At 41.3% G+C, this 27,104-nt stretch overlaps 1 protein-coding gene across 1 annotated transcript; it reads left to right on the plus strand.

Annotated features, from left to right (window-relative positions):
- YWHAG (tyrosine 3-monooxygenase/tryptophan 5-monooxygenase activation protein gamma) lies at positions 1-26,713 on the plus strand. The gene is made up of 2 exons (XM_027126105.1): positions 1-278; positions 23,293-26,713. Exons 1-2 carry the CDS (start codon positions 192-194, stop codon positions 23,947-23,949), a joined length of 744 nt encoding a protein of 247 aa, XP_026981906.1. The 5' UTR covers positions 1-191; the 3' UTR covers positions 23,950-26,713.
- Positions 26,714-27,104: the final 391 nt, after the last annotated feature.

The raw sequence follows: 27,104 nt of genomic DNA on the forward strand, positions 1-27,104 counted from the left end.
ACAGCAGCCGCAGCCACCTCGCGCCCGGTCCCGCGGTCGCAGCTCGAGCCGCAGCCTTCGCGCCGTCGCCTCAGCCCCTCGCTTCGTGGGTCGGTCCTTCCGGCACACGGGCTCCAGCCGCGCCCGCAGCCGCCCTCCGAGCCCTTCAGGCCGCCCTGGTCTCCTCGCCCGGCCCGACCCAGCCCGTGAAGATGGTGGACCGCGAGCAACTGGTGCAGAAAGCCCGGCTGGCGGAGCAGGCGGAGCGCTACGACGACATGGCCGCGGCCATGAAGAACGTGAGTTTCTCCTCCCCCCCCCCCGCCGCCTCGCCCCAGCCCCTTCGCAGACGCGGGCTTTCGCGGGGTCGACTTGGGGACTAGTCGCCCGTCGCTCCTGCAGGTTGGCCGCCCCAGAGGGGGCTGGGGAGGGTCCTGAGAGCGCTGAGGACCGGGTGTGACGCGGCCTCTCCCCGAGCATTCCCCAGGGCCGGCGGCGCTGCCGCCTCGGCCCTCCCCACGCGCCCGCGCTGGGGCGGGGTCTTGGAGGGCTGGTCTCGGGAGCGGGGTCTCTGGCCGCTGCGCCTCCGGGTCTGCTGGGGACCTGAGCAGGGGCCGTGCGCATCCTTTGTGCCCCACTTCCCCTCCTCCCAGCCTGGCCGTGTGGGGGCGGGGGACCGCATGGATGCGGTTCCTCTTTTCTCCCTGATGTCTGGGCGGCGCCTTTCCCATTCACTCAGCAGGTCTCCCGGTTTTCTGATACTCCCCCCCTCCCCAAATCTTCCCACTGCCTCTCCAGACAGATCCTTTAGGACCTCCCCGGGAAAAATGTAGGCTGTCCTGAAAACCTGGGCTCCAAGATGCAAAATCGAAACCTCCTTGCTCACGTTTTTCTTAACAAAAGGCTCCTCTTTCTGCATGCCCCAAAGCAAGTCCTCTTGCTTTTAGGAAGGGGGCACGTTTGTCTCGCTAGCGTTTTCATTGATTGTTCTCAATATGTCATCTCCTTGTTTTCCTACGGCTTTCGTATTGAAAAGTGTTGGTATTGTCTTTAAAACAAAGGTTGTGAATTTAGCTGACTAGTTCAGTTTGTGATATATGCTGTTTCTTTTTTAAATATAGGCACACATTTGTCGAAATTCCTATAAGTTGAAAAAATATTCTCTGATCTGATATTGCAAACAAAGCGGTGGTGGGAGGCAGTATCAAGTCATTCCAGAAGATTCTGCATTTGTCGTATTGCAGAGAGCCTAGACTGGGTGGAGGCTGGGAGGAGTTATTTTAAAGGGGAAAAAGTCTTCTTTTTTTTTTTTTTAATTTGTTTTGTTAGATGCATCTGAAGCTTAAAAAAAAAAAAACTAGCTCATCCTCAATGCTGATGAAAAGAGAATACTGATCTCCAGTTGTCGCATTTTGCAGATTCCTGCTTGTATTGCACCATTTTGTCAGTAACACTATATTCACCTAATGGGTGGTCAACCAGTTTGATATTAGAGGATTGGGGAAGTATTGAGCATTATTAAATGAAACGTAAAATTATCTAATGATTTCGGTCTCCCACTATTTTCATATCTAACTTCCTGCCTTATGTAACAAAGGTTTTAAAACGCATCTCCAGTGTGCCGCGGATGGAGGAGTGTACCTTGCCTGTTAAACCTCTTTAATGAAGCAGTATAGGTATTGCAGATTAATTCTTGAATAACTTTACTGGTTCACAGAAGACGACAATGCTGATGCCTGTGTATTTAAGCCAGATACATTAACAAAGAAGATTTTTATCTCATTAAGGAAGAGAATTGATTCTGACATTTGGAGTACTGCTGTATTAATATTATTGCCACAGTTGCTGTCCTTAAAGCTCAAATGATGTAAGTTGCACTTTAGCAGATATCAGTATCTTTAGTTCACATTACTTAGACTCTTCTAATTTTTCCATATTTCTAGTTTCACAGGAAAGCGAGTGACCTCGCTCCTATATCCATAGCAACCCAGTGATGTCACACACAATGACACAGAGGCTGCAATGCACCTAATGGGTTGGTAGGGAGTATGCAGATGGCATTTGTCCAAGGTAATGCAGAAATTAGCAGATAAGCCAGGTGGAATTGAGCATTTTGTCTTCCACCGGATGAGAATTGGTCCTCCAAATAAGAATTTCATTTATCCTTAGACGTGCAAATCAGGGATGTCTGGCTATGCCTGTTCACCTGCGTATTTGTAGTTTTCTCAAAAGTTTATAAGATACAGTCGTGGTTTTAAACATTTGTTAAAATTGGGCAATGAAGGAATAAAGATAGAAGTTTTAAACAAGAATATGTTTTATGCTCATAGTGCAGGGATGAGCTGTATACATGGGTTTATTGCAAATTATTAACTCGGCAGGTTTTAATAAAAACCTTAAAAAAATTATGACTTCCTGCTGGGGCATTTTCAGTAAACGTTAGGGAATGAGAATCCCTTACAGAACAATTTACCTTGGGATTTGGAAAAGTTCTCTTTTGCTGTGTTTATGTTTCTGCTCCTTAACTGAGTGTGCAGGAAAAAACAGTTTATAAAATATAGCAGACCTTTTCCAAATCTGTTTACCATGATTTTGAGGAATTAGGCTTACCTCTGATCTGCATTTTCCTCATCTGTAAAATGGGTCAACACCTGCTTGACAAAGTTGTTAGGATTAAATAAAAAATATAGTAGGTGTTTAAGAAAAGGTAACTATTTATAAAACTTTGTTTCTTCCTTTGTTTATAAAGATCATCTCATCAGAGAATTTGGAAAATACAGGAAGATACAAAGAAAATACTCAGTTCTACCACTTGAGTTCTCTTCTAAGGCTGAAGTCATCCAGATGCTAGCGTGATTAAAGTTATTTGCATCTGATGAAGTTACCCTAGTAGTAAAGAGTTAGGACCTGTGATAGTTGTAGGTGGGTGACCAGGATAGAGGTAAAATGGTGTATTCTGGAAAGGAGGAAAGAAGGAAGTTTAGTCTTTTAAGACACATGTGTAGGCTTATATCTAAAAAGAGCAAACACCTAGATGTTTCCTACTTGTTAGACAATGCTGACTTGTCCTTTGGATTTTAATAGCCTCTTGAGAAGTTAATATTCTAAGTAGGCTACTGGTACTTTCCGGGGGTGGGGGAGGGCGGGCAGAAAAGGTTCTGGGCTAGTAACTTTGTTGAAGTTACTGGGTTAAGCAATTTAACTCGGGTGTGTTGGGGGGCATTAGTGGCAAAAGGCTATCTTAATTATATAAAAAAGTCTTCGTGGTGGAATCGATATACTTAAAAAGGTTTTACAATGTTAAATATTCTGTTTTTCCTACTAGCTCTTCCAGGAGGCTAGATCAATAGCCATTATCACTAATGGAGTAATGATTAGACTCTTCAGAAGTGGAGTTCTGCCAGCCATTATTATAAAGTCATGTGGTTTCAGTTGTTCTCTTTGGGGTGGAAAGAATACAGATGACAGTTTGCTTTTTATGTTAACCTTCACAGTAACTGAAATGACTCTTAAGTGCCTTTTCTAATTATTTAAACAATTTCATGTGTATCTTTTGGATTAAGATAAAAGATGTTGCTGAATGTGCATCCTCATTACGGTTCTTTGGATTAACTGCAGACCCTAGGGAGGATTTCATCCCCTAGTACTTGGAGGAAGGCTTATTTATTTATTAAACCAAACTCTAAATTATTAAAAAGTGGAGGAAATGATTTTGTTTTTATTGAGGTAAAAGTCACAACATAAACTGACCACTTTCAAGTGTACAATTCAGTAGCATTCAGTACATTCACAATGATGTGCAGCCATCACCTCTAGAAAAAATAGGAAAATGATATTTTTAAAAAGTGATGATGGTCTGGCTATAGCTGGCTGGATTTCAGCACATTACTGATTCAGGAATGTGTCAATAGTGCAGGGCTCACAGCCAGTGGTAATCAGTATCCCTTTCTCTTTGTTTTCTAACATCCGAACCGTTCAGCATAAATTGAAAAGGGGACTTATTTTGGCTAGATTTGTATTTCCATTTAAAAAGTTACAGAGCTTAAAAACTATACGTTGCTCACACAAATGAATAAGAACAATTTACCTGAAATCGGAGCAAACTATTAACTATTTGGAGATTATAGGAATTTGGCTGGTGTTCTTATCATCACTCATTTTCCACCCCAAGACTGACTTTGTTAGACACGCTTGCCCTGCTGTGCGGCCCGGGTTCCTGCAGTGCTGAGAGTGGTGAGCTATTCAAGCATGGGCTTCTCGTAAATAAGATGTTAAATACATTGTTTTGGTGTTTCTGAGGCTGCCAGGAACAACTTCTTGTCTCCAGTATCACCAGCCCTAACAGTTTTATCTGGCAGGGCATCTGATTCTTTCGTGTTCCTACCAGATTCCATGAGATGTGGAAAAAAAGAAGCAAAGACCACTTTATATGTTTAACAGTCAAAGGGAAAAAAATCACATATAAACCATTGTCTTTTGTCTTATTTTCTAAGCTCTGTTTGTTAGAGCTTGACCAGATATTCGAGACTGTAATTATAGGGAACCTGTATTTGTTGCCTTTCTAGGCTATCAAGGCTATCAACATGAGCTGCCTTATGGCCTTTCCTGTCATAATCATTTTTCTGCTGTCTTCCCCGCATTCCATTTTAGGTATCACCTGTCATTTTGGTTTAGTCCCACACCATGTTATCTTGCTTTAGACTGGCACTTGAAATTTTGATTTTACTAATTTATGAATTTGAGTCATAAAAAAACAGTTACATGAAAAGTGATCAACAAAAATTCCCAAAAGAAAGCTTTAATTTTAAGATAAATGGTTAAATTTATTTGGTTCCATGATTTTGCAGAAACAATAAAAATTTGTAAATCTTGTAAGACTTTGCATCAGTCTTTTTTTTTCTTCCTTTTAAAAACTCGTGAAGTCTAAACCAAATGTTCATCAGCACATCACTTGTAAGAGGGTCCCACGGAGGTCGATTTTTCTTTACCTAAGTTGAATAATGTGGTGCATAGCATTAGTTGCGTTGTGAATAAGTAGATAGAAATGAGAGTGTTCTTACATATGTAGATTTTTAATATGACATTTTTTAAAAATTCCAAATAAACTCATTGGTCTTATCCTTTTAATCTTTGAAACGATACCTCATTTTTGGAGAGATGTAAAGCCAAACTTGGTGAGTAGGACCCAGGTGTAGTGTCAGCTTTTCCCTCTTAATAATTCTGTTGCTAGAACAGGGGTGCCAGAGCTGGGGATATGACAGTGACGACAGTGGGCAGCTGAACATGTAATGACAGTAGTGCGAGAGGAATCCCTCATCCACCCTCCCCCACCGCCGAGTATGAAGAGCAGCTGTGGTGGTGTGAGAAGTGAGAGAAGGCTAAGAGATAACAAGAGGAAGGCTTTGAAAAAGAAGGTTTGTTTTGAAGAGAGATCATTTAAAACTTCTTTAGCTTTCTGAAAGGAGTTATTAATATGGCACTTAAGCTACCGTATTCAAATAACCAAGATCTAGGAAACAAAGTTGCCTATGGTGCCAGTACTTTAAGGATGTGGAAATAAGCTTAAAATATTTTTGACTGAATTGTTTCAATTCAGTGCTATTCAGTTCAACACAATGCTCCTTTTGTATGGGTCTAACATGAAATAGTGAATGAGTATGTCTTTGCAGCAGAAGCCCAGGATGGATAGTCGCCATGCAAACAATCCCATATTCCTGCCAGGACATTCTTAAATGAGGGCCTGCCTGGCATGGCTAGACCCGGTGGATAGATGTTATTTTCAAATCATACTCCACTCTTCACATATGACTCACCTCTGGTCTTTCTAACTACATCTGTGTAGTAAAAATAGAGACTTAAAGTTGAGACTATATATATATATATATATATTTTTATTATTTTTTTTTAACGGTACGCGGGCCTCTCACTGTTGTGGCCTCTCCCGTTGCGGAGCACAGGCTCAGCGGCCATGGCTCACGGGCCCAGCCGCTCCGTGGCATGTGGGATCTTCCCGGACTGGGGCACGAATCCGTGTCCCCTGCATCGGCAGGCAGACTCCCAACCACTGCGCCACCAGGGAAGCCCAGACACTATATTTTTTTTCTAGTAGTTTGAAAATGACCCAGTGCGTGAGGATAAGGAGAAATAACAAGATAGGGTAAGAACAGCATTCCGCAGACAAGGAAAGCTGGTGGGGACAAGTGAGTAGGGAAGAAAAATTTTAGAATATCTTGATTTGGGGGTGCTCTGATCTTCTAAGGGACTCTGGTTTTTGGAAGGCTGTTATCAGTGGGACAGACCACTGATGACAAAAATGTCTGGCCTTTAGGACGCTAGAAAAATGACAAGTATCACCATAATAGTTCCCTATGCAGGGATATTTCCATCATGTCTTTCTACAGGGTTTTGCACCTTGCTTTTTCCCCTTGATATTTCAAGGATATTTTCTTCTGTTATCAGTATTTTCAGTGGCTGAACAGTCTTGTGGGTGTGTCATAATTTAATTTCTATTTAGCATTTAGGCCGTTTCCAAATTTATAAATAATATTGCCATGAATATCTTTGTGGCTAAAGCTTTCAACACAGATTGTATATTAGGACAGAGACCCCAAAGTGGAATTTTTGAAAGAATTGCTAAGAATTTTTAAGGAACTTGAAACCATCACTAGCACTGGTATGTATCTCAAAAGTTTTGGAAGATGTACTTGTTTGGATAGATAGTACATACACATGGTTCAAAGTTCAAGGATACCCTATTGCCCTTTCTGCTCCAGAAAGAGAAAATGAGGTTGAAACAGGGGAAAGTTTAACTGCAAGCTTATTTGTGGCAAGCCTCTCTTCTGCTTTCTTGTGGTTGGAATGAGTACCTTTTTTAAAAATTAAAAAAAAAAAAAAAAAACTAATACGGTAACTTTCGAGTATATGCAAAATAAAGATAATAGCATGATATAACTCCATATAACCAGTTTCACCGTTTGTCAGCATATTGGCCAATCTTCTATTTATATACTTTACTACTGTTCTGGTCCCCTTGGTATTTACCGTCTTGCAAGATGGTTTTTTATTGACCTAAAATTACGCCTTATTTCCCACAAATGTTCCAATTACCAGCAAGATCTCTTTATATTCAGATTTGGCAACCTCAAAGTGTAGTTTCTTGCTTAAGGCATATAATCCAGGTGGCAGATAATTTTTTCCTCGATTTTAAGAGGAGTGTTTCTCTCAGTTGACATCCAAGTGCTGCTTCCCATCAGCCTTTGCTCATGAGGAGGAGGAAAGGCTGGATGGGTCACGAGTGGGGAGAGGAAAGGTGGTGCTGTGTCAGGTAGGTTTAGAGAAGGGTTTTATCATTACTGGACTGTTTCTTACTGCCTTTTTTGGGAAAGGGACAACAAAGGCTGATATCTTTTGTCAGTTCTGGCTTTTATCACCAATCTGATAGAAGTGCTAAAACCCAATTGATTTGTTGAGGGCGATGTGGATAAACAAGTTTTGCTTTTGTTTGGTTTTGTTGCTTGCCAAGCATTTTTAAAAAATCATTTTTGCCTTAAAGTTATCATGGTACTGGTTGTAGGTATGAGTAGGTAGGTAGGTAGGTAGATAGATACGTACATACACTAGCTGTCTGGGCCCGGTTTGAATTCCATGCTCAGAAGTATGGAGTTGACTAGTTTATTGATATCAGTAATATAGGTGAGTATACAGCTGTTTTATTTTTTTACCATTCGAAGGTCCTGCAGAAAAAGGCTAGATTTTTGGAACCATTTATTGAGGAAGAGAAAACAACATGGTAAACTTCAAACAGCTATAGTAATGAATTGAACTTCAAAATTGCATAAAATATATTTCTATTAACATTACTTATTTAGAACTCTGTCTAGCATATAGATTCTCAAAAACACTGAATTATAGCTAGTTCTTATTTTGGATTTATGGTACTCTTGCATTTTGATCATGTTTTTCTCTTCATAATCTGGCTGGCTGTATAAATACATATATTTTTTAATGAAGGATGATTAAGACTATCTTTTTAGCAAGTGTTTACATCTGTTGTGAAAATCACGTCAGTACTATAATTTACTAAGCTGTTACGGCATAGCATTACCCTGAAATGTTGATGAGTTCCACTACACAGTGGAAAACCTAGTGTACTTTTGGGTATGACTTTTTTCACATCTGTTCTATAGACTTCTGCACTGACTATAATATTTTTGGGAAGACAAGATTTTTTGGGGGGGGGTACGCGGGCCTCTCACTGTTGTGGCCCCTCCCGCCGCGGAGCGCAGGCTCCGGACGCGCAGGCTCAGTGGCCATGGCTCACGGGCCCAGCCGCTCCACGGCATGTGGGATCTTCCCGGACCGGGGCACGAACCCACGTCCCCTGCATCGGCAGGCAGATTCTCAACCACTGCGCCACCAGGGAAGCCTGGAAGACAAAATTTTAAGTTCCACACTCTCAGATTAAAATACTGCAATATAGTTGTTAACTGTCACTTGGGAAGCATCTTTCTATACTTTTCCCATTTAATTTCACAACAGTTTTATAAAGTGATGGTCCCATTTTACAGGTGGAAATGTTTAAGTAATTTGCTTAGTAAGGCTTGAGTTAAAAGTATTTTTCCTAAATCTCGGCCTCTTTTAAAAGGTTTTTTAGTTTTCAAAAAGGAGTCAAAGGTGAAGTGTATACATGGATACTGGTAATCTTTTAGCTATTGTCTCAGTGATCTGTTTTCATTAATTTTAGTCAATGTTCCATTGTTTGCAGAAGCTTTGAAATTCCTTCAAACTGCTGTATATGTAATGTTTTCCCATTTGGTTGTGCTTGAGAGGGTTGTTACGTAATCCAGGTTTTTAATACAGAACAAACTTCTTTAGGACAGCCCTAAGATGAAATACTCAATATGAGTGTAGTCTTTCTTCTAGAAAATATTTGGTCCCATGATTGTAGTTTGTTTTAAATACCATTTAACAAAGGAGAACTTGCAGTTTTTAGCATAAGGAGGTAAGTACCATGCTTTTGCCATTGGAGTCTTACAGGTATGGCCAAGAAGTGAAAGGATGCTACTCAAACTGAATGGAAGAGTATACCTCACTTGAAAGAAATGGGAGGAAGCTGTGACTATTTTGTACATCAAAGATAATATGGGCTTGTGTGGAATTCACAAACTGGAATGTGGAAACATGTTTTGAGGGGATTTAAGTGAAGATCAAAGGAAGAAAAGAACGTTAACTTGAATATTTTGTAGATGTTCTAGGCAGTGGAAGAAGTGAATGGTACTGATCCAGAATTCACACAGGGAAGGTAGAGTTGTGAGGGGATTATTGAACGTCTGTGGGAACATTCCACACACAGAAAGTGAAGGTCAAACCAGTGCTGTGGTATCAGGACACTGAAGTCACCCTGAGCATCAGGGGAGATTTCCTAGAGAAATGATAGCAGAGCAGTGAGGGGTGGATATTGAGGGGAGGGGAAAGGCTGGAGGAAGGAGTGTCCAGGCAGAGGGAATAGCATTGTTTAGTTGCAGAATATACAGGGAGCAGAATCTGTTGCATGATTGATCCAGTCACTACTGGTTGCGCTGAGAGAATGTTAGGAAATGAGTCCAGAGAGGTAAATAGGGGCAGGAGCCAGTTCATGAAGGGCCTTGTGGAGTTTGGGTTTTTTTCTTAGGCTTTGGAGAGTCATTGAAGGGTTTCAGGCAGAAGAGGATCATTGTCCGGTTTTTGGTTTGGAGAGAACCTTGGCAGCAGTGTGGAAGTTGAAGAGGAGGACAGTGCGGCAGAGGGACAAGACTGATTAGTATTGCAGGGTCTGCTCTGAAGGTATGAGGACCAGGACATGGACAGTGACGGCAGATTTGAGAGAGAGAATTTGATGGCTGGAGATGGGAGGAGGAGGAAGGAGAAATGATGGGGAAGATCAAGTCAGTTGCCGGCATGCTGTGTTTGAGGAAACATTTAAGTGGCGGTAAATGGAAGCATCATGGCTACAAGTTAATTCATGAAAAGCTCTTAAAACAGGGCCTGGCACAGGTTAAGCACTCAGTGTTACTTATTATTCATTAAGTAAATAAATATTTATTTAGGAACCACTAACGGCCAGGTTCTAGTCTCAGACCTGGAGGATATAATATCCCCTGCCCTCACAGAACTAACATTCTAGTGGGAGTCTCCTACCAGGCATAATAAGGTCACCTAGGCAAAATTGAGAGCTGAAGTCAAAGTGAACCCTGGGGAATCCCACTTCAGTAGTGACTGGAACGAGGAAGAAAAGACTAAGTAGATGGTGATAGAAAACCAAGAAAGAAAGCTAACAGTGGACAAGAGTGTCAAGAAAGGGGGATTAGTCCGCAGTGTTATAGATCCCTTACGAATTAAGATTAAGACATAAGAGAACATGGGATATGTGAGGTAGGAAGACAGTTGATGACAGTGGTAATGGGGTGAGGAGTGAATGAAAGGTGAAGAAATGGTAACAAGTATAGGCTAATTTTCAGAAACTTGATTTTGAAGGAAACAGATGTGATTAAAAGGCATCGTTTATTTTATTTTATTTTTTCTGCGGTACGCGGGCCTCCCACTGCTGTGGCCTCCCCCGCTGGCTCCGGACGCGCAGGCTTAGTGGCCACGGCTCACGGGCTCAGCCGCTCCGCGGCACGCGGGATCCTCCCGGACCAGGGCACGAACCCACGTCCCCTGCATCGGCAGGCAGACTCCCAACCACTGAGCCACCAGGGAAGCCCCGGCATTGTTTATTTTAAACCTCAACTTGGACTACGTGTTAATGGGAAAGTACAGGAAAGAGAGTGACTGATGGGAATATCTTGAGAGGGAAGGAGCATCTTGTTTGCATACAGGGAGGAGGCGGCAATGGTAGGGGCAAGTTGTTTGTCAAGTAAAGGCCTTTGGTCACTTTCCTTTGAAGAGGCAGTAGTGAGCAAGGGTTGCCAGGCAGTGAGTGCTAAGGGCCCTGCTGAGGTTAAAAAGCCTTAATTTGTAGTGATTACAATCTAGTTTTTTTTGGTCTCTCCCTCTCCCCTACCCCGCACCATATTTTGGGTATAAGAGTTGAAAGCAGGCTGGGTGGCTCTATTGATGGAGAATTTGGGTGTTTAGAGATGGTGTAGCAGAAGGACAAGGCATAGGAATGTTGATATTAATGCAAAAATAATTGAATTTGATGGATCTTGATGAACCTTACAAGGAGGAAATAAAACCTAAAGGAAAGGGGCTGAGAAAAAAGGAGAGGGCTCAAGAGCGAGTCTAGTAGGTGGAAGTGAGGACTGGTAACATTGAAGGGTAGGTAGGCGTTTGGTTTTATTATTTTTTACTTGTTTTGGCCGTGCCGCACAGCTTGCAGGACCTCAGTTCCCCAACCAGGGGTTGAACCCAGGCCACGGCAGTGAAAGCTCCAAGTCCTAACCACTAGACCACAAGGGAACTCCCCTTTTTAAAAAATTTTTTATTTTTTAATTTTGTTTATTTCTTTTTGCTTTATTTATTTAAAATATTTATTTATTTATCTTGGCCGCACCTCTTAGTTCCCTGACCAGTGAAATCGCCGTGTCCTAACCAGTGGACTGCCCAGGAACTCGCAGGAGTTTGATTTTAAAAGTGAATGGTTGGGGGTGGGGCGGGGGGATAAATTAGGAGTTTGGGATTAACGTATGCACATTACATAAAATAATCAACAAGGACCTACTCAATATCCTGTAATAACCTGTATGGGAAGAGACTGCAGAGAATGGATACATGTGTATGTCTGAGTCACTTTGCTGTACGCCTGGAACTAACACAGCATTGTAAATCAACTATACTCCAATATAAAATAAAAATTAAAAAAATGAATGGTGGTGAGTGAGGTTAAAGGTGTGTTTGGGGATAAGTTGTCAGAATCGATGAGATAACTGAACTGTTGTTCAGAATTAATTTGAGGGAGTAGCCTTGGATAAGGAGGTAGGGGCAGAGGTCTGGATACAGGTAAACAATCTCAAAGAAAGTGAACATGACATTGATTCTAGGAGAAATTTTAGAAGCACAGAAAAGGCATGAAAGAGAAGATTGTGAGGGAGTCAGTATGGGCTTGTATAAGAACCTGCATAACTAATTTTGATTTAACTAATTTTTATTTTTTAAAAATATTTATTTATTTGGTTGCACCAGGTCTTAGTTGTGCCAGGCGGGCTCCTTAGTTGAGGCTCCAGTTAACTGATTTTTAGAATAGGGCTATTTGACTGCTAGCCAAGGGAGTGCTAGAGCATAGTATATCTATTTCCTGATTTGTGAGGTTAAATGGTGAGCTGCAGAGCTTTGGCATTTGTCCCGGTTGTTGAAAAGTGAGATCAGACTGGAGCAATGGGTGGAATCTCGGCTAATGAAGTGGCCTTGTTTTTGCTTCAGGTCCTGTACCTTGACCCTAAAATTCAACTGTTCGTTACATTTGATGCAGGTGGCACTTAACAATAGCCATCTTAATATTCGTTAAGTTTTTGTTTGTATCAAACTACCTAAAGCAAATATTTCTTGTTTATCACAGTTCTTTATACTGGCCAGGTAGTTTGGGTCTAGACTTGCTCCTGTGGGGCCGGAATAACTATGAAGAGGTAAAGGCCTCTCATCTCCAGGTTAACCCAGGCTTCTTTGCCTGGGGAAGGTTCCCAGCAGCGAGTCCTGATTCACAAGCACTTTTCAGGCCTTTGCTTACCTCATACTTGCTAATGTTCTACTAGCCAAAGCAAGTCTCATGATCAAGTTCAGATTATAGAGTTGCGGAAATGTAGTTCTTGATGGAAGTTCTTGATGGAAGGAGCTGCGAAATCATTTAAAAGGAAGGAGATATACACAGGGTTGGAGGGAGTTATTAGGACCATTTATGCAAACAGTCTGGGCTGGATACAGCCTATGTAGATTCATGTCACTTAAACATTTGGAAGTGACAGTTTAGGTACTGTGGTTGATTCACTGCTGAGTGAAGTGTGCTACCTGCCCTTAAGGACTTTAGTCCTTTTAGGAGAAAGAAAGGTATACAGTTAAACTACAGGCATTAGATATAAGCAGTATAATAACTGCAAGGTGAAAGTTACACACAGAGTAAGCAGTAGTTAGTTCTGCCTGAGGAATTTTCAGGCTTCAGGAAGTAAGTGTAGTATTTGAATTAGGGCTTAAAAGATGACATATAGAGAATTTTTCTTCATAGTTCTGGAAGTGCGTTTTAGGTGGTTGGAAAAGCATGATAGCAGAGGAGTGTGTAATATGAGGAAGACTGCGAGACCTGGGTCTGGGTATTGATGACTTGAAGCAGGGCTCTATTGATATTTGGGCCAAATTATTCTTTGCTCTTGTATGTGGCTGACCTGTGCATTGTAGGATGTTCACCAGCATGCCTGGCCTCTGCCTGCTAGATAATATCTAAATAGAGCTGCTTTTAAAATGCACTGTACCATAGGTTATACAGCATTTTCAAATACACCAGCTTATTTACCTTCTTCCCCCTGCCCCCCTCCCCCCCAAAAAAAAGCAGATCTATGGTAAAACTAGCGTTATAAATGTTAGTTCATTTGTGCTGAATTCAGAAAATAGCCCGGCTAAAGTGTGAAGTGGTGTATTCTAAATAGCAGACTGACGAGTACTGACAAGAGTACTGGCAAATTTGGGGGGAAAGAGTCAGGATGATGAGGGGAGTTGTATCTAGATCATAGAAACAGTTAAGTAGAGAAGACCTAGGGGTATGAGGACTATCTGTTTGAAGAAGTGATTCTGGCTCCAAGAAATAAAATTCTTAAGGCTAGCGACTGGCAGTTTTAGAGGAGATAAACTTAGCTTTATCTTCAAGTCAGGTACTTCTGATGTTACTCTTCTAAAGGTGGATTTAGGCAGAATTCTCCCAGGTGTCCAAGTAGAGGGTTGGAAGAGCACCCAGCAGGGTCTGCAAGAGGGAGGGGAGCACAGCTTTGGGTTTGTGTGTGGATTGTCTGTAATTTGAGAAGTTGTTATTTTAGTATATTTCTCTCCTGCCTTTTTCCCCCATAGTGGCAGAATTGAATTGCTTCATAATGAAGAATACCCATGGTAGGGAATGTAAAATTCTTATCCCTTTTCAGGTTTGCTTAACTATATCTGAGCAATAGAGATAACGCTCTCGTTCTCATTTTTGGCGAGGCTATTGAGAAATATTAACCTATGTCAAACTACGTAGTTTATTTGAAAGCGCAAGAGGAGGATTAAATAAGAGGTAGAGGTTCATGCTGTATTATAGTGGGTTTTCTTTGTAACAGTCCACATGTTATGAAGTATTTGGAATTCTGAACTTGTCAAATAAGCTAATTAATTATTGACATGTGTGAAAGTGCTGTAGAGACTATGGCATAGTGCAGCAGTTTTATTGAGATACAGTTCACATACCATACAATTCACCCATTTGAAGTGTACAGTTCACTGGTTTTTAGTGTGTTCAGAGTTTTGTAACCATCACTAGTATCTAAATACAGAACATTGTCACCTCCCCAGAAGAAACCCTGTACCATTAGCAAGCTGTCACTGCCCTCTGCCCTGCCTACCCCCCCCCCCAACAAAAAGAGCTCTAAGCAACCACTAATCTATTTTCTGTTTTTATAGATTTGCCTGCTTGGGACATTTCATGTAACTGGAATCATAATATGTGGTCATTGGTGATAGGCTTCTTTCACTAGCCTAATATTTTTATTGTCATCCATGTGGTACCATGTATCAGAACTTCATTCCTTTTTATGCCTGAATAATATTCCATTGTATGGATAATGCTACATTTAACTTATCTTTTCATCTGTTGACATTTGGATTGTTTCCACTTTTTGGCTGTTTTAACTAATGCTGCTGGGAACATTTGTGTGCAAGTTTTTGTGTGGGTCTCATGTTTTCATTTCTTTTGTATATACCTAGGAGTGGAATTGCTGAGTCACGTGGTAACTCAACATTTTGAGGAACATTGTCCTGCAGTTCTTAACCTGGAGAAATAGACGTGTGTGGATCCCATGCAATACTGAATCTTTGAAGGTTAGGGCGCTAGGGAGAGTGTTTTACAAAAAGCTCCTCCTTGGTTAAGAACCAGTCATATAGTGGAAAGCATATGGGATTTTGAGCCGTGAGATTTGCATTCCATTCTTTGGCTCTGAGCCTTAATTTTCTAAACTCTAAAATGGAAATAACAGTACTAAATCATAAAGGGTTATCTGGAGGACCAAGGAGGTATTATAATTTTAGTGAAGATCTCATTTTTGATACTACAAAAGTTATTTAGAAAAATACGGAATAGATGAATACTTCTTAACATGATAGAAGTATCTTTGAAACAAAGAGTTGGTATTTAAGAATGAAACACTGGACGTATTCCATTAAATTCAAAATGAAACAAAGATGCACATTATAAGCATTATTAATATTGTCCTTGTCCTTGCAGTAGATGTGATACAGTATAAGAAATCTAAGCACGGGAAAGGACAAGTGATATTTGGAAACCATAAAATTAGGTAGGGAGTAAACTGGAAAAATGTTAGAATTAGTAATTCAATGAAACAGGGCTGAAATCTATAGTATGTATTTCATATATCAGCCCTAATCTGTATAAAGATATAATGAAAGATTTTTATGCAACTAAGTTTTGGGTTTTTTTGCTTTTTAAGGTATTCTTGGTAGAAGCGAGGTGGTGAGCACAAAGCAGCAGGTGTGGGTTTGAGTTATTTACATGAGTAAACTTGTTTACATAAAACTGCTGGCTTTGAGCTTTTTTTGAAAACTTGGTTTTCAAAATTGACTTTAAACTTTAATCGTGGGTGTGATTAACTCGGTAAGTTATGGAGAGGGTTTGTTTGAATAGGTACTACTGGTAACAGGTCAAAATTCAACCTCCTCAACCTTGACTGCCTCCCAGCCACTCTCTTTTCAGACCCTTCTAGAAATACAGTAAGAGCATACAAATTCCTTTTTAATGGCTACCTAGAACTCTGTTGTGTGGATGTTTCATAATCTAGCCAGACTTCCATCGAGGACCATTTAGGTGGTTCCAGACTTTAGCTGCTACAGATGATGGCAGTGAATCAGTTTCTAGAAGTGGAATGGCAGAGTCAGAAGTTTTCTTAGTATTTGTAATTCTGATAGCTGTTCCCAATTGCCCTCCATAAAGTTTGTACTAATTTACGGTTTCCAACAATGGATGAGAGTGCCTGTTTATCCACAGTATCAGCCTTCACAGTGAGTCATCAAAGTTTAAGTTTTGCCAGTCTGATTGGAGAAAAATTAGCATTTATAAAGTGAATGAATTTGAGTACTCTACTTATATTTTCCTTTTTCTTTTTCAATTGTCCATTCCTTTTGCTCACTTTTCTATTACTGATTGGTCTTAAATTCCTTTTAGGAAGGTGTTTTTGTTTTTGTTTGGCTGTGCCGCTGTGAGGCTTGTGGGATCTTAGTTCCCCAACCAGGGATTAAACCTGGACGCTTGGCAGTGAAAGCACGGAGTTCTGACCATTGGACCACCAGGGAATTCCCTGCAATAGCATGTCTTAAAGTACATATTTTTTTATTGGAGTTTAGTTAATTTACAATGTTGTGTTAGTTTCAAGTGTACAGCAAAGTGATTCAATTATACATATATATTTTTTTCAGGTTATTATAAGATATTGAGTATAGTTCCCTGTGCCATACAGTACGTCCTTGTAGAAAAGTACATATCTTAATTAAAAAGTACTTCATTGCTAAAAATTGCTAGCCATCAGTCTGACAACACAGGGTTGCCACAAGCCTTCAGTTTGTAAAAAACTGCAGTATCTGTGAAGCGCAGTAAAACAAGGTACAGGCTCTATTAGAGAAACTAGTCCTTTCTCTGTGACATGTTGCAAGGTTTACATCTTCAGAGACTCAAGGTGGGAGAAAGAGCACAGGATTGGAAACCAGAGGACCCGAGTTTGTGTCCCTGCCCTGCTGTGTGTTAGCAGTGTGATTTTTGGGAAAAAGTCCGTTGATTTCTCCGCATCACACCTGTAACGTATAATGTCCACCTTGTTAGGGTAGTTGTGAAAAGAACATAGGATTTGGTGGCTGTCAGAAAAGCCCAGGTTCTCAGGAAGCTCTCCTCTCATCCATGAGACCTTGAGCTTGGCCCTGAATATGCCATGGAAGTTTCATTTTTCTTCTAGGATGTTCCTCTTCCTGGAATGTTTCCCTTCACAGTTTTTATCCAGGGTCATTGCTACTGGCTTTTATTTATTTATTTTAAATTGGTAAATTTTTGTGTAGGCTTTTTTTTTTTAAATTTATTTATTTTTGGCTGCATTGGGTCTTTGTTGCTGCACGCGGGCTTTCTCTAGTTGTGGCGAGCGGGGGCTATCCTTCGTTGTAGTGCGCGGGCTTCTCATTGCCGTGGCTTCTCTTGTTGCAGAGCACGGGCTCTAGGCGCACAGGCTTCAGTAGTTGTGGCACGAGGGCTCAGTAGTTGTGGCTCGCGGGCTCTAGAGCACAGGCTCAGTAGTTGTGGCACACAGGCTTAGTTGCTCTGTGGCATGTGGGATCTTCCCGGACCAGGGCTTGAACCCGTGTCCCCTGCATTGGCAGGCGGATTCTTAACCACTGCGCCACCAGGGAAGTCCCTCTGCTGGCTTCTAAAAGGCCATCTGATGAGCTTTCCAGGCAGAGTTTGAATATGTGTTGAGGGTCCCCAAGACTTACCCCCATGTTCAGTGATCTGCCAGGACTCAGCATATAGCTGTGCTCTTGGCTATGATTTATTACAGTGAAAGGATGCAAAGCTAAATCAACAGAGGGAAAAGGTGCTTGGGGCGAAGACCAGAGTGACCAGGTGCAGATTTTCCAGAGTCTTCTCTCAGGGGACTCACACAGATTGCGTGTGTGAAATGTCTGCTGGGAATCTCATTAGAGACTCAGTACCCAAGGGTTTTTTCGTTTCGTTTTGTTTTTTTGATGTTTAAAATGTTTATTGGTATTTTTTTAATAGATCTTTATTGGAGTATAATTGCTTCACACTACTGTGTTAGTTTCTGTTGTACAACGGAGTGAGTCAGCCATATGCATACATGTATCCCCATATCCCCTCCCTCTTGAGCCTCCCTCCCACCCTCCCTGCCCCTCATCCATTGAGGGATGCTCACAAAGGCACTTTCTGCCTAGCACAAACCAAATTCAAGACTCCTAGAAGGAAAACAGGTGTTTAGCATAAACCACATTGTTTGGACAAACATTTTAGGGACAGTGAGCCATTCTTAGTCGTGGATGGTGGGAACCCTTCCAAAATCTTAGTTCTCAGATGCTAGCCAAGGGTCAACTTTGCAAGCAGACCTTTCTAAAGATAGTAGTCTCAAGGCTGTTGTGTTAACTCTTTTTTGTACAGACTGTACTTCAAGTTTGAGGCATTTTGCCCACGTGTGCAAGACATGACTTCAGATTATTTTCAGAAATTTTAATTTGAGATTTAGCAGGTCATCTCTAGAATACATGACTAATTTTGTGCAAGCAGAACAGTGTCACATTTACTTGCAGTGGGTTATTCTGCTGCCTGCACAGTATATAGATAACTGTCCATTACATGGACACTGAGACTGATTTTGCACCTTGTCACGTTTTTCTTTTTGGTGTAGGGTGTTCATATATAGCAGTCACTGCATTTACCCTTTTTATGGTCTCTTGGCTCTTTCAGGTGATATCACTCCTAGGACCAAAAATGCTTCATGGGGCCAAATGTTATACCTGGTGTCTGCTAACTCATTTTTTTAATAGACTATTTTTTAGAGCAGTTTTAGGTTCACGGAGGAAAGCACAGAGGTCCTGTATGCCCCCCTGCCCCTCCCCACTGTCAGCATCCCAGCGTAGTATGCTGGTTACCATCAATGGACCTACACTGACTCACCATTAGTATTCAAGTCCATCATTTACATTGGGGTCTTGGTATTGTACATACTGTGCATTTTTACAAGTGTGTAATGACATGTATCCACCATTAGAGTATTGTACAGAATAGTTTCACTGCCCTAAGAATCCTTTTTTCTGCCTGTTCATCCCTCCTATCTTATTTGGATGTGAACAGAATGTAAGTTCTTTGTGGAGATTTTCAGCTTTCCTTAAGTCAAGGCGTCTTACTCACCATCATAAGTTATTGTACAAGATTCGGCTTGATAGAAATACATTTTAAGTAAAGTAAGCTTAATTCAAGTTTCATTTAAGGAGTTTAAACATTTGAAGTTGCACTCATTACAATTTAAGGTTCTCCATAGGTAAGTTGAAGAATTGTGAATGACTTGGTGCTCCAAGACCACAGGGTCAGAAAGTTATCTAAATAGCTTTCCAAGAATCTCATGGGTTGTTCATCTTAGGTAGAGAAGATTTCTCTCCTCATCAACTCTTAGGGGACAACAGTTGATAACTAATTAATATCTGATGCCTTAGCAGCTGGGATTTGGGGAGTTTTATTTCTTAAACTGTTGGTGAGAATAACAGATTTTTCTAACCTTTTTGCTAACAGCTCTCTCGAACTCACTGAAAGAAATTTGAACTTGAGCTAGTATCATAGGAGTTGAGAAGAGAAACCTTAATTTTATTTATTTATTTTTATTTATTTATTTTTTTTTTGCGGTACGCAGGCCTCTCACTGTTGTGGCCTCTCCCATTGCGGAGCACAGGCTCCGGACGCGCAGGCTCAGCGGCCATGGCTCACGGGCCCAGCCGCTCCACGGCATGTGGAATCTTCCCGGACCGGGGCACGAACCCGTGTCCCCTGCATCAGCAGGCGGACTCTCAACCACTGCGCCACCAGGGAAGCCCCTTAATTTTATTTTTAACCAGAACATAAAACTGGAGAATGTACAAACTGTCCACATTTTCCAGTAGCCATGACAGTAAATTTTGGGGACCATATATACAAGTATTGCGTTCTTAGAAACAGTTCAGTGACTGTTTTGAAAGACATTACCTTGCTTCCCAAATGATACATATCTCACATCTTCCTACACTGAATAGGCATTCGATCTTGGTTAAACCTTTTGTGAACACTATGTGGATACTTTTTTTGACCTTTTAAAAAAAGTTATCTTGACTTTTGAAACTAGGATGGTTGGGATCTCTATTTTATTTTAATGTAAAAATCACAGATTATCTCTCATACAATCATTTTGATATTAAGGATTTTTTTAAAAATTCTGATTTAAGGTTTTTAGAGAAATCTTAGTTCCTTTGAGCAGACTTTTTTATTAGAATTAAAGGTTTTCCCCTCTAACATAGTTTTTCAGTGGCAGAGAACATCTGGGTATGTCCCAAATGTGGTTGAGTTACTGTATCTAAAGGTGATGTTGGCATTTCATAACCTCCATGTTCCAGCTTGTCTGAGGCAACTGGACAAATTTTACATAAGCGCAAATGGCTACCTTTGGGCTCTTTAGCCCAACTTTTGCAGCAGGAGACCTAACGGTATAGAGTACTGGTGAGGTAATTTGAGCTTTAAATAGTTGCTGGCTCTTGAAATAAGGATAGCATGATTTAGGGGAAAGGCCAGAACCCGATCTCAGTGGCCTTAGGCATCACAGCTTCTTGCATTGGAGACAGTTATCAGGTTACTCTAGAGGTGGCTAGTCTTCAATATCTGCACATTCATTCAGTGAATATGGGCTGGTGTCCTATGGTATGCGGGCCTCGGGCCTACAGAGGCCTCTCAGCCTGTTTGAAAGCCAGTCTGGGGAGTTATTCCAGGCTATATGATATTAAAGTTTATGGAAAGGAAGTGATGTAAGGGAGCTAAGGACTAGAGAATAGCATGAAATGGAGAAGAGATACTTGATATCTCTTATACATTAGTAGCATTGAGCAGAAGATAAATGAGATGATGTGAGGAATACAGAGGCCTCCTATGGCGAGACTTAAAGTGAAGGGACGTTATTCAAGGTGTTCTCAAAAGTAATTGCTCAAGGGAATTTCCTGGCAGTCCAGTGGTTAGGACTCCGGGCTTTCACTGCCGAGGGCGCAGGTTCAGTCTACCTGGTCAGGGAACTAAGATCCCGCAGGCGCATGACTTGGCCGAATAAAAGAAGTAAATGCTCACATCTCTATAGCACTTTACTGTGTTGGGAGCACTTTATCGTTCATCTGATACACCCTTATAATCTTATGAAAGAGGTAGAAATCTGTATGCAAACTGAGGCCCAGATAGATGAAATGGCTTGTCCCCAAGGTCACTTAGTAAATGGTGGGACTGGAAAGCCCCAGTCTTCTGGGTTATTTGCATATATGTCAGAAATTGACAGGAGTGACAGTGGCTGAGTGCTGGGAATAGTTTCTCCAAAGTCCAGAAATATATGGGAAATTGGATGTGAGATGATAAGCCTCCTATTCAGGGGAAGCAGTGTTTCCACGGTGGGGGGGTGGAGGGGCGCTCAGAGAGTAAAAAGCACCTCTGTGCTGGTTTCCTTCTGCTCTGAAGTCCAGTAGAACCAGAGCCCTGTTCCCCCACTCTGCATCTGCTTCCCCTAGGCCACCTCTGGCAGAGCTACTGTTGCTGTCTAGTGTAGAGTGGAGAATCAGTAATGCATAGTAAAAGGTTAGCATCAGAAAAACCACTCAAAAAGTTAGGAATTTGAGAGTGTGTTATTTGCTGGATGTTGTGAGAATTAGCAAGCAAAGCATATGAACTAATAAGTATGGTTTACATTCTGATTTGATTGTATCTGAGAGGAACTATTTTACAACCAGTTTCCTTAAGTATAATCCTCTCCCACCCCGACCTCTTCCATGATAAAAGAGGAATACATACCAAATGTAAACGGTCCATACACAGGTAAGTCTCTTGGAATCCCAGCCCTTCCCCCCCCAGATACTTTAGCTTATCTTTTTGGATTACATCCCAGTACCTTTCACATCTCTGAGTAATACAGTGTTACATGGGTGCTGTGGTTGATCTACACAGGGAACAGGGAGTAGCCAGTTTAACTGGGGGTGGGAGGAGTAGAGCTGGGCAAGATTGCATAGAAGCCATGAGTATAACTTGGTTCTTGACAGTTGTCTAAGTATTTTCCAGGCAGGAGCACTGGTAGTTGTTCTAGGCAGAGGCAGAAGAACAAAGGGCAGAAGTATGAAAGGTTTTTGCAATTAACATGTTACCACTGGAGCGCAGGTACATGAGAGAATGAGGCGAGGAAAGCATCTAGTCTGTTGTAAGTCATAGGAAAGAGCTCATGATCTGGGGTTTCTGATAATGCCGTTGACTTAGTATGTACCAGTCTAGATATGATAGTTAACCAGGCAAATAAAAATGTGACCTCAGAATAGGAAAAAAAGTAAGAGCTCAGTCACTCCTCCTTGTAAAATTTTCTGTTTCATATGGTTGTTAGACACTTAGAGGTGTATGGCTCTGACATCACAGAAATCAGGTAATATAAATTAAATAGTTTTAGTCACTTGATTTAATTTCTTTGTTATATGCAGTTGTCTGGTAGTCGTAAAAATACACAACATCGGTGTGCCATTGCTTTAGTGTCCTCAAGGCTCTTAGTGTTTGGGACGACGAAGACCTTCTAGCACAAGTGAAAGAAGCATTAATTCCTGTTGGCCACCTCAGCTCGGAAGTGCTTTGCTCACCTCTCCATTTTATTGCTGTTGTATTCAGACACTACAAACACATGTTCCCCAAGTTGCTAATATGTCAGTGATCAGAGTCAATCCCGTGCCCCCAATTTTGACTTCCTTTCTGGCGTTCGTAATTTATATTATTTTAACATAAGAAAAGTTTCTTTGTTTCTCAAAAGTCAACTTGACGTTGACTGACTATGTTCTCACCCGGTAGGCAAGATACTCTCACCCAAAATGGATGGGACCGACGTTTGGTAGACAGGGCAAGGTTAGGAAGCAGCTGTCATTCTTTTTTCTTAAAAAAACTGATGAGATATATAAGCCATCTATACTTAAAATCCTTAGGATCAGTACGTACGTAATGTTGCATGAGAGACTTGTTGACCTTTTGTAATTTAGATCAAATTTCGATTTTACATCTAAGAGTTAGACTTGATAGTTCTTTCCTGGAACAGCTGTGTGATAATAAGCCTATGTGTCCTTCTCTAGGGAGAAAGCAGGGGTTCAGGCACCATTGAGCCAGTCGCAGGTTTTTCCCTTCTTTGTTGCTCCTTCCCGCTCTATCCCTCTTCCATATAACCACACAGCCCAACTTCTGTTTGTTGATTACTTTAATCAGCTGGTAGACCTCTTTGTGTTTTAGTGGCATAAAGATACGATTAACCCAACTGACATCATCTGTACCATAACAGCTCTTTATTCTTTCCTCCTTAATAGGTGACAGAGCTGAATGAGCCACTGTCCAATGAAGAAAGAAACCTTCTCTCTGTGGCCTACAAGAATGTAGTTGGGGCACGCCGTTCTTCCTGGAGGGTCATCAGTAGCATTGAGCAGAAGACATCTGCAGATGGTAATGAGAAGAAGATAGAGATGGTCCGTGCTTACCGTGAAAAAATAGAGAAGGAATTGGAGGCCGTATGTCAGGATGTGCTGAGCCTGCTGGATAACTACCTGATCAAAAATTGCAGTGAGACCCAGTATGAGAGCAAAGTGTTTTATCTGAAGATGAAAGGGGACTATTACCGCTACCTGGCTGAAGTCGCCACTGGAGAGAAGAGGGCGACCGTCGTGGAGTCATCTGAGAAGGCCTACAGCGAAGCCCATGAGATTAGCAAGGAGCACATGCAGCCCACTCACCCCATTAGATTAGGCCTGGCCCTTAACTACTCCGTTTTCTACTATGAGATCCAGAACGCCCCAGAGCAAGCCTGCCACTTGGCCAAGACCGCTTTTGATGACGCCATTGCTGAGCTCGACACTCTCAACGAGGACTCCTACAAGGACTCCACGCTCATCATGCAGCTCCTCCGAGACAACCTCACGCTCTGGACAAGCGATCAGCAAGACGACGACGGTGGAGAAGGCAACAATTAAGGCCCCCAGGTGGACTGGCAGCACACGCTGATGCTACTACTGCAGTCTTTATTTTTTTCCCATGAGTTGGGGGTCGGGTGGGGGAGGGAAAGGGAGCGATGACCTTCCTAGGGAGAAACCCACGACCTGTCCTGTCTTTGATCGCCTCTTTGACATTTTTGCCAAAATACCACTAGTGGAAAGTCAGGCTAGCTGTGCTGGTATTGGAATAGCAGCCTCACACTGGCATATGGACTGTTCTGTAGATTAATGCAAGTGGAGCTGTCCTTAATTTAACTTATTGCTAGAAAATAGGGTTTTAAGATGAAAAGAAAACTTAAACGGAATAGCCCTCATTCAATAAGTTCTGTGGTTCCAGTAAGGATTTTTATGTACATATGCTCTTGTCTTTTAAGTTCTGGGTACTTTCTAGCTCATCTGTTTTAGCTGTGCATTTTGTTTTTCAGGGTGTACTCTACCAGACATGGAATAGTTAAAATCCCAAGCTGATAGACTTAGAACATAAGGTATATTTATCCTTGTGGTTTAGGCCTTGCCAGTTTTCAGAAGTTTCTGATTAGTTGACAGTATTAACACTAAATTGCAGTTTACAGTATTTCTACATAACAGCCATATGTGACATCAAGCCATTGTGATTGTGTGTTTTTCTTATTTTGGCTTTTACATCCTTATTCAGCCTCATCCAGGTTGGTTTTGCTGTTATCTGTCTCCTAGGCCAAAAGGCTTGCCTGAGGAGAATCAGAGCTACTTTAGGTTTTGTTGAATAGGTGCTTGGCAGATGGCTGTGGGATTTTTGTCCTTCTTTCTTCTTAACTTAAATCCACCACAAAAATGATTAATCACTTTAATAGAAACGTTAAACACCACAAAAATAGAGAAAATTCAGGTCTGTATGTCATTTACTGTGCTGATATTTCCAGAGAAATCCTGATTTTTTTCAGCCGCCATAGCTTCTTCCTCAGGGACTGCACTGCTGTCTCACTCCTCACTTGAGTCTTCCGTACTGTACCTTGTGCCCAGGGCATGCACTCGGGTGGGTTGAAAAGCTGTTGGGTTGTAGAAGTTGGCGGTCGTTTTGAGAAAGTTTGTGGTGCAGTGTGTGAAAATTCAGGTGCTAGGAGCTTACTGGTAGAAAAATCCTAAAGGAAGAGCTCTATTCGTAAACATTCTGTCCAGTTTCAGGAGCCTCGTGTGTCAGTTTTTCCTCCCTGAAAACACTCCTTCCCCAAATAATCATTGTAGGAAAATAAACTAAAATCATTATCAGATAATAAATATTTAACTCCTATTTGACCAAAACTTTTTCTATGTATTTTTTTTCTTTTTAATGAAAGCATAGAATTTGGAAATTCATTTGTGCCATCTGTACACGTTTTAGAATTGAAGGAAACCACGATGCTATTTCCACAAGTTTGTTTCAGTTAGCCTTAGGTCCTTGGTTCTCATTTTGGATAAGTCTTAACACACGACCTGTTGCATGTGCATTCAGCCTTTTTTATAAAGTCAGTAACTGTGAACTGCTGAGATAGGTAATGACACCAGACTTGTTTGTTTGTTTTATTTAGGCAGGGAGAGGAATGAGTAGTAATTGAGGAAAACCTGACAGTTGCTTTTGCTAAAACGAAAATGGAGCTTCCAGTTGTGAAATGCACGTGTTGACCAGGATCCAGGTGACAGTGAAGATAGAAGAGTGTGACGATGCTCTGTAATGTGGCACAGTTACCCAGCATGACTTTCCTTAGAAGGCCCCCTCCATATGCTAGAGCGGAAGTCCCAACTAACCAAACCTACCGGAAGAACTAACAGAAGAGAGCTTTATAGCTTCTGTGCCCTAACAGGGGCCTAAGGTCAATGCCACGGATGGGAACAGATTTGCGGGGGTGGGGTGGGGGGTTGATGGGGTTTTCCTTAATTTATCTTCATGTTCAGTGAGCAGTGCTGTGTCCTTCCTTGTAGCATTTGGAAATGATTTACTGGAATTACAAAACCTATTTTTCTTTTAAATTTTAGCTTTGGCTCTGGCTGCTTTTTAGAATAATGCAAGATAAAACCATGTCTGAGGGCTAAAAATGAAGGAGGGAATGGGAGACTTGATATTTAAGCAGCTTGAATGGTTTATTTTCTTTTCTTTATTTTTAAAGAAATGCACTTGCCTATGATGCTGTCTCTCCAGTGAAATGATTACTCCTCCATTACTCTATTGATACAATATTGTGCATGCTAGTGTTGTATTTCTATACAGTAGCTTGAAATTTATTAACTTATACTGTAGGTGTTATGTATTCCTATGACAAAAAAAATTAAGTCTTCAAATTTTTTAAAGTTTTTTTAATTTAATTTTTCCTTTTGGGGGTAAAGTTTGCTCTACCAAATAGTGATCGTAACAAATTGATCTGTTTTGGATGTTGCTATAGTGACATGCAGTTATATATTTTGTTTTTAAGGGTGGGGGGGAAGCAAAAGAAACACCAGTGTTAGCTTAATCTTAATGTCTGGTGTTTGTCATGGTGAAATTATAACTATTACAGTGTAGGAGAACAACGAATATGTTCTCTGAATGAGCCTTTGTGCTTTTTGTCATGTTATGCAGTGAACTATTTTTAAGGTCTAATCAGTGATTATTTTTCCAACTCCGTGTTTCTCTAAGGAATTATTTCACACACGGACCATTCTTAGCAGTTTTCCTCAGTGATGGAATATCATGAATGTGAGTCATTATGTAGCTGTCGTACATTGAGCAAATAAACTTACAGATCTGATGTCAGTGCTAGTTTTATTTAATGAGTTGAAATTTTCCTTTGCTTTTGAAGGTTTGATTGGACATGGGTGTTCTGCCCCACTCAAAGAATGAGGTTGGACTGCGGGGGGAAAGGGGCAAAATGGTGTATATTGGAAAGTGCCTACCTCTGGGAATCAGACCTGGGTTTACTGACTTTAAAAAATGATCGCACCTTTTGGGTCTCCATTGTTTCTATTATGAAACGAACCTTAAGTTTGAATCATGACTCCTTTTGATTCTCGGTCAAGTGACTAAACTTCTGAGCCCTGAGGGTGGGGGATATAGGTCTAAATGAAAACCGGGTCACGTGCCTGGTTTGGTATTTCTCAGGTGCCCATTGGAGATCTCACTGTGTTTTAAATGAGGTGGGTTTTTG

Source organism: Aethalodelphis obliquidens, unplaced genomic scaffold, assembly GCF_003676395.1.
Source record: "Aethalodelphis obliquidens isolate GAN/ISIS:26980383/991018 unplaced genomic scaffold, ASM367639v1 scaffold30, whole genome shotgun sequence".
In the NCBI taxonomy this organism is placed as follows: domain Eukaryota; kingdom Metazoa; phylum Chordata; class Mammalia; order Artiodactyla; family Delphinidae; genus Aethalodelphis; species Aethalodelphis obliquidens.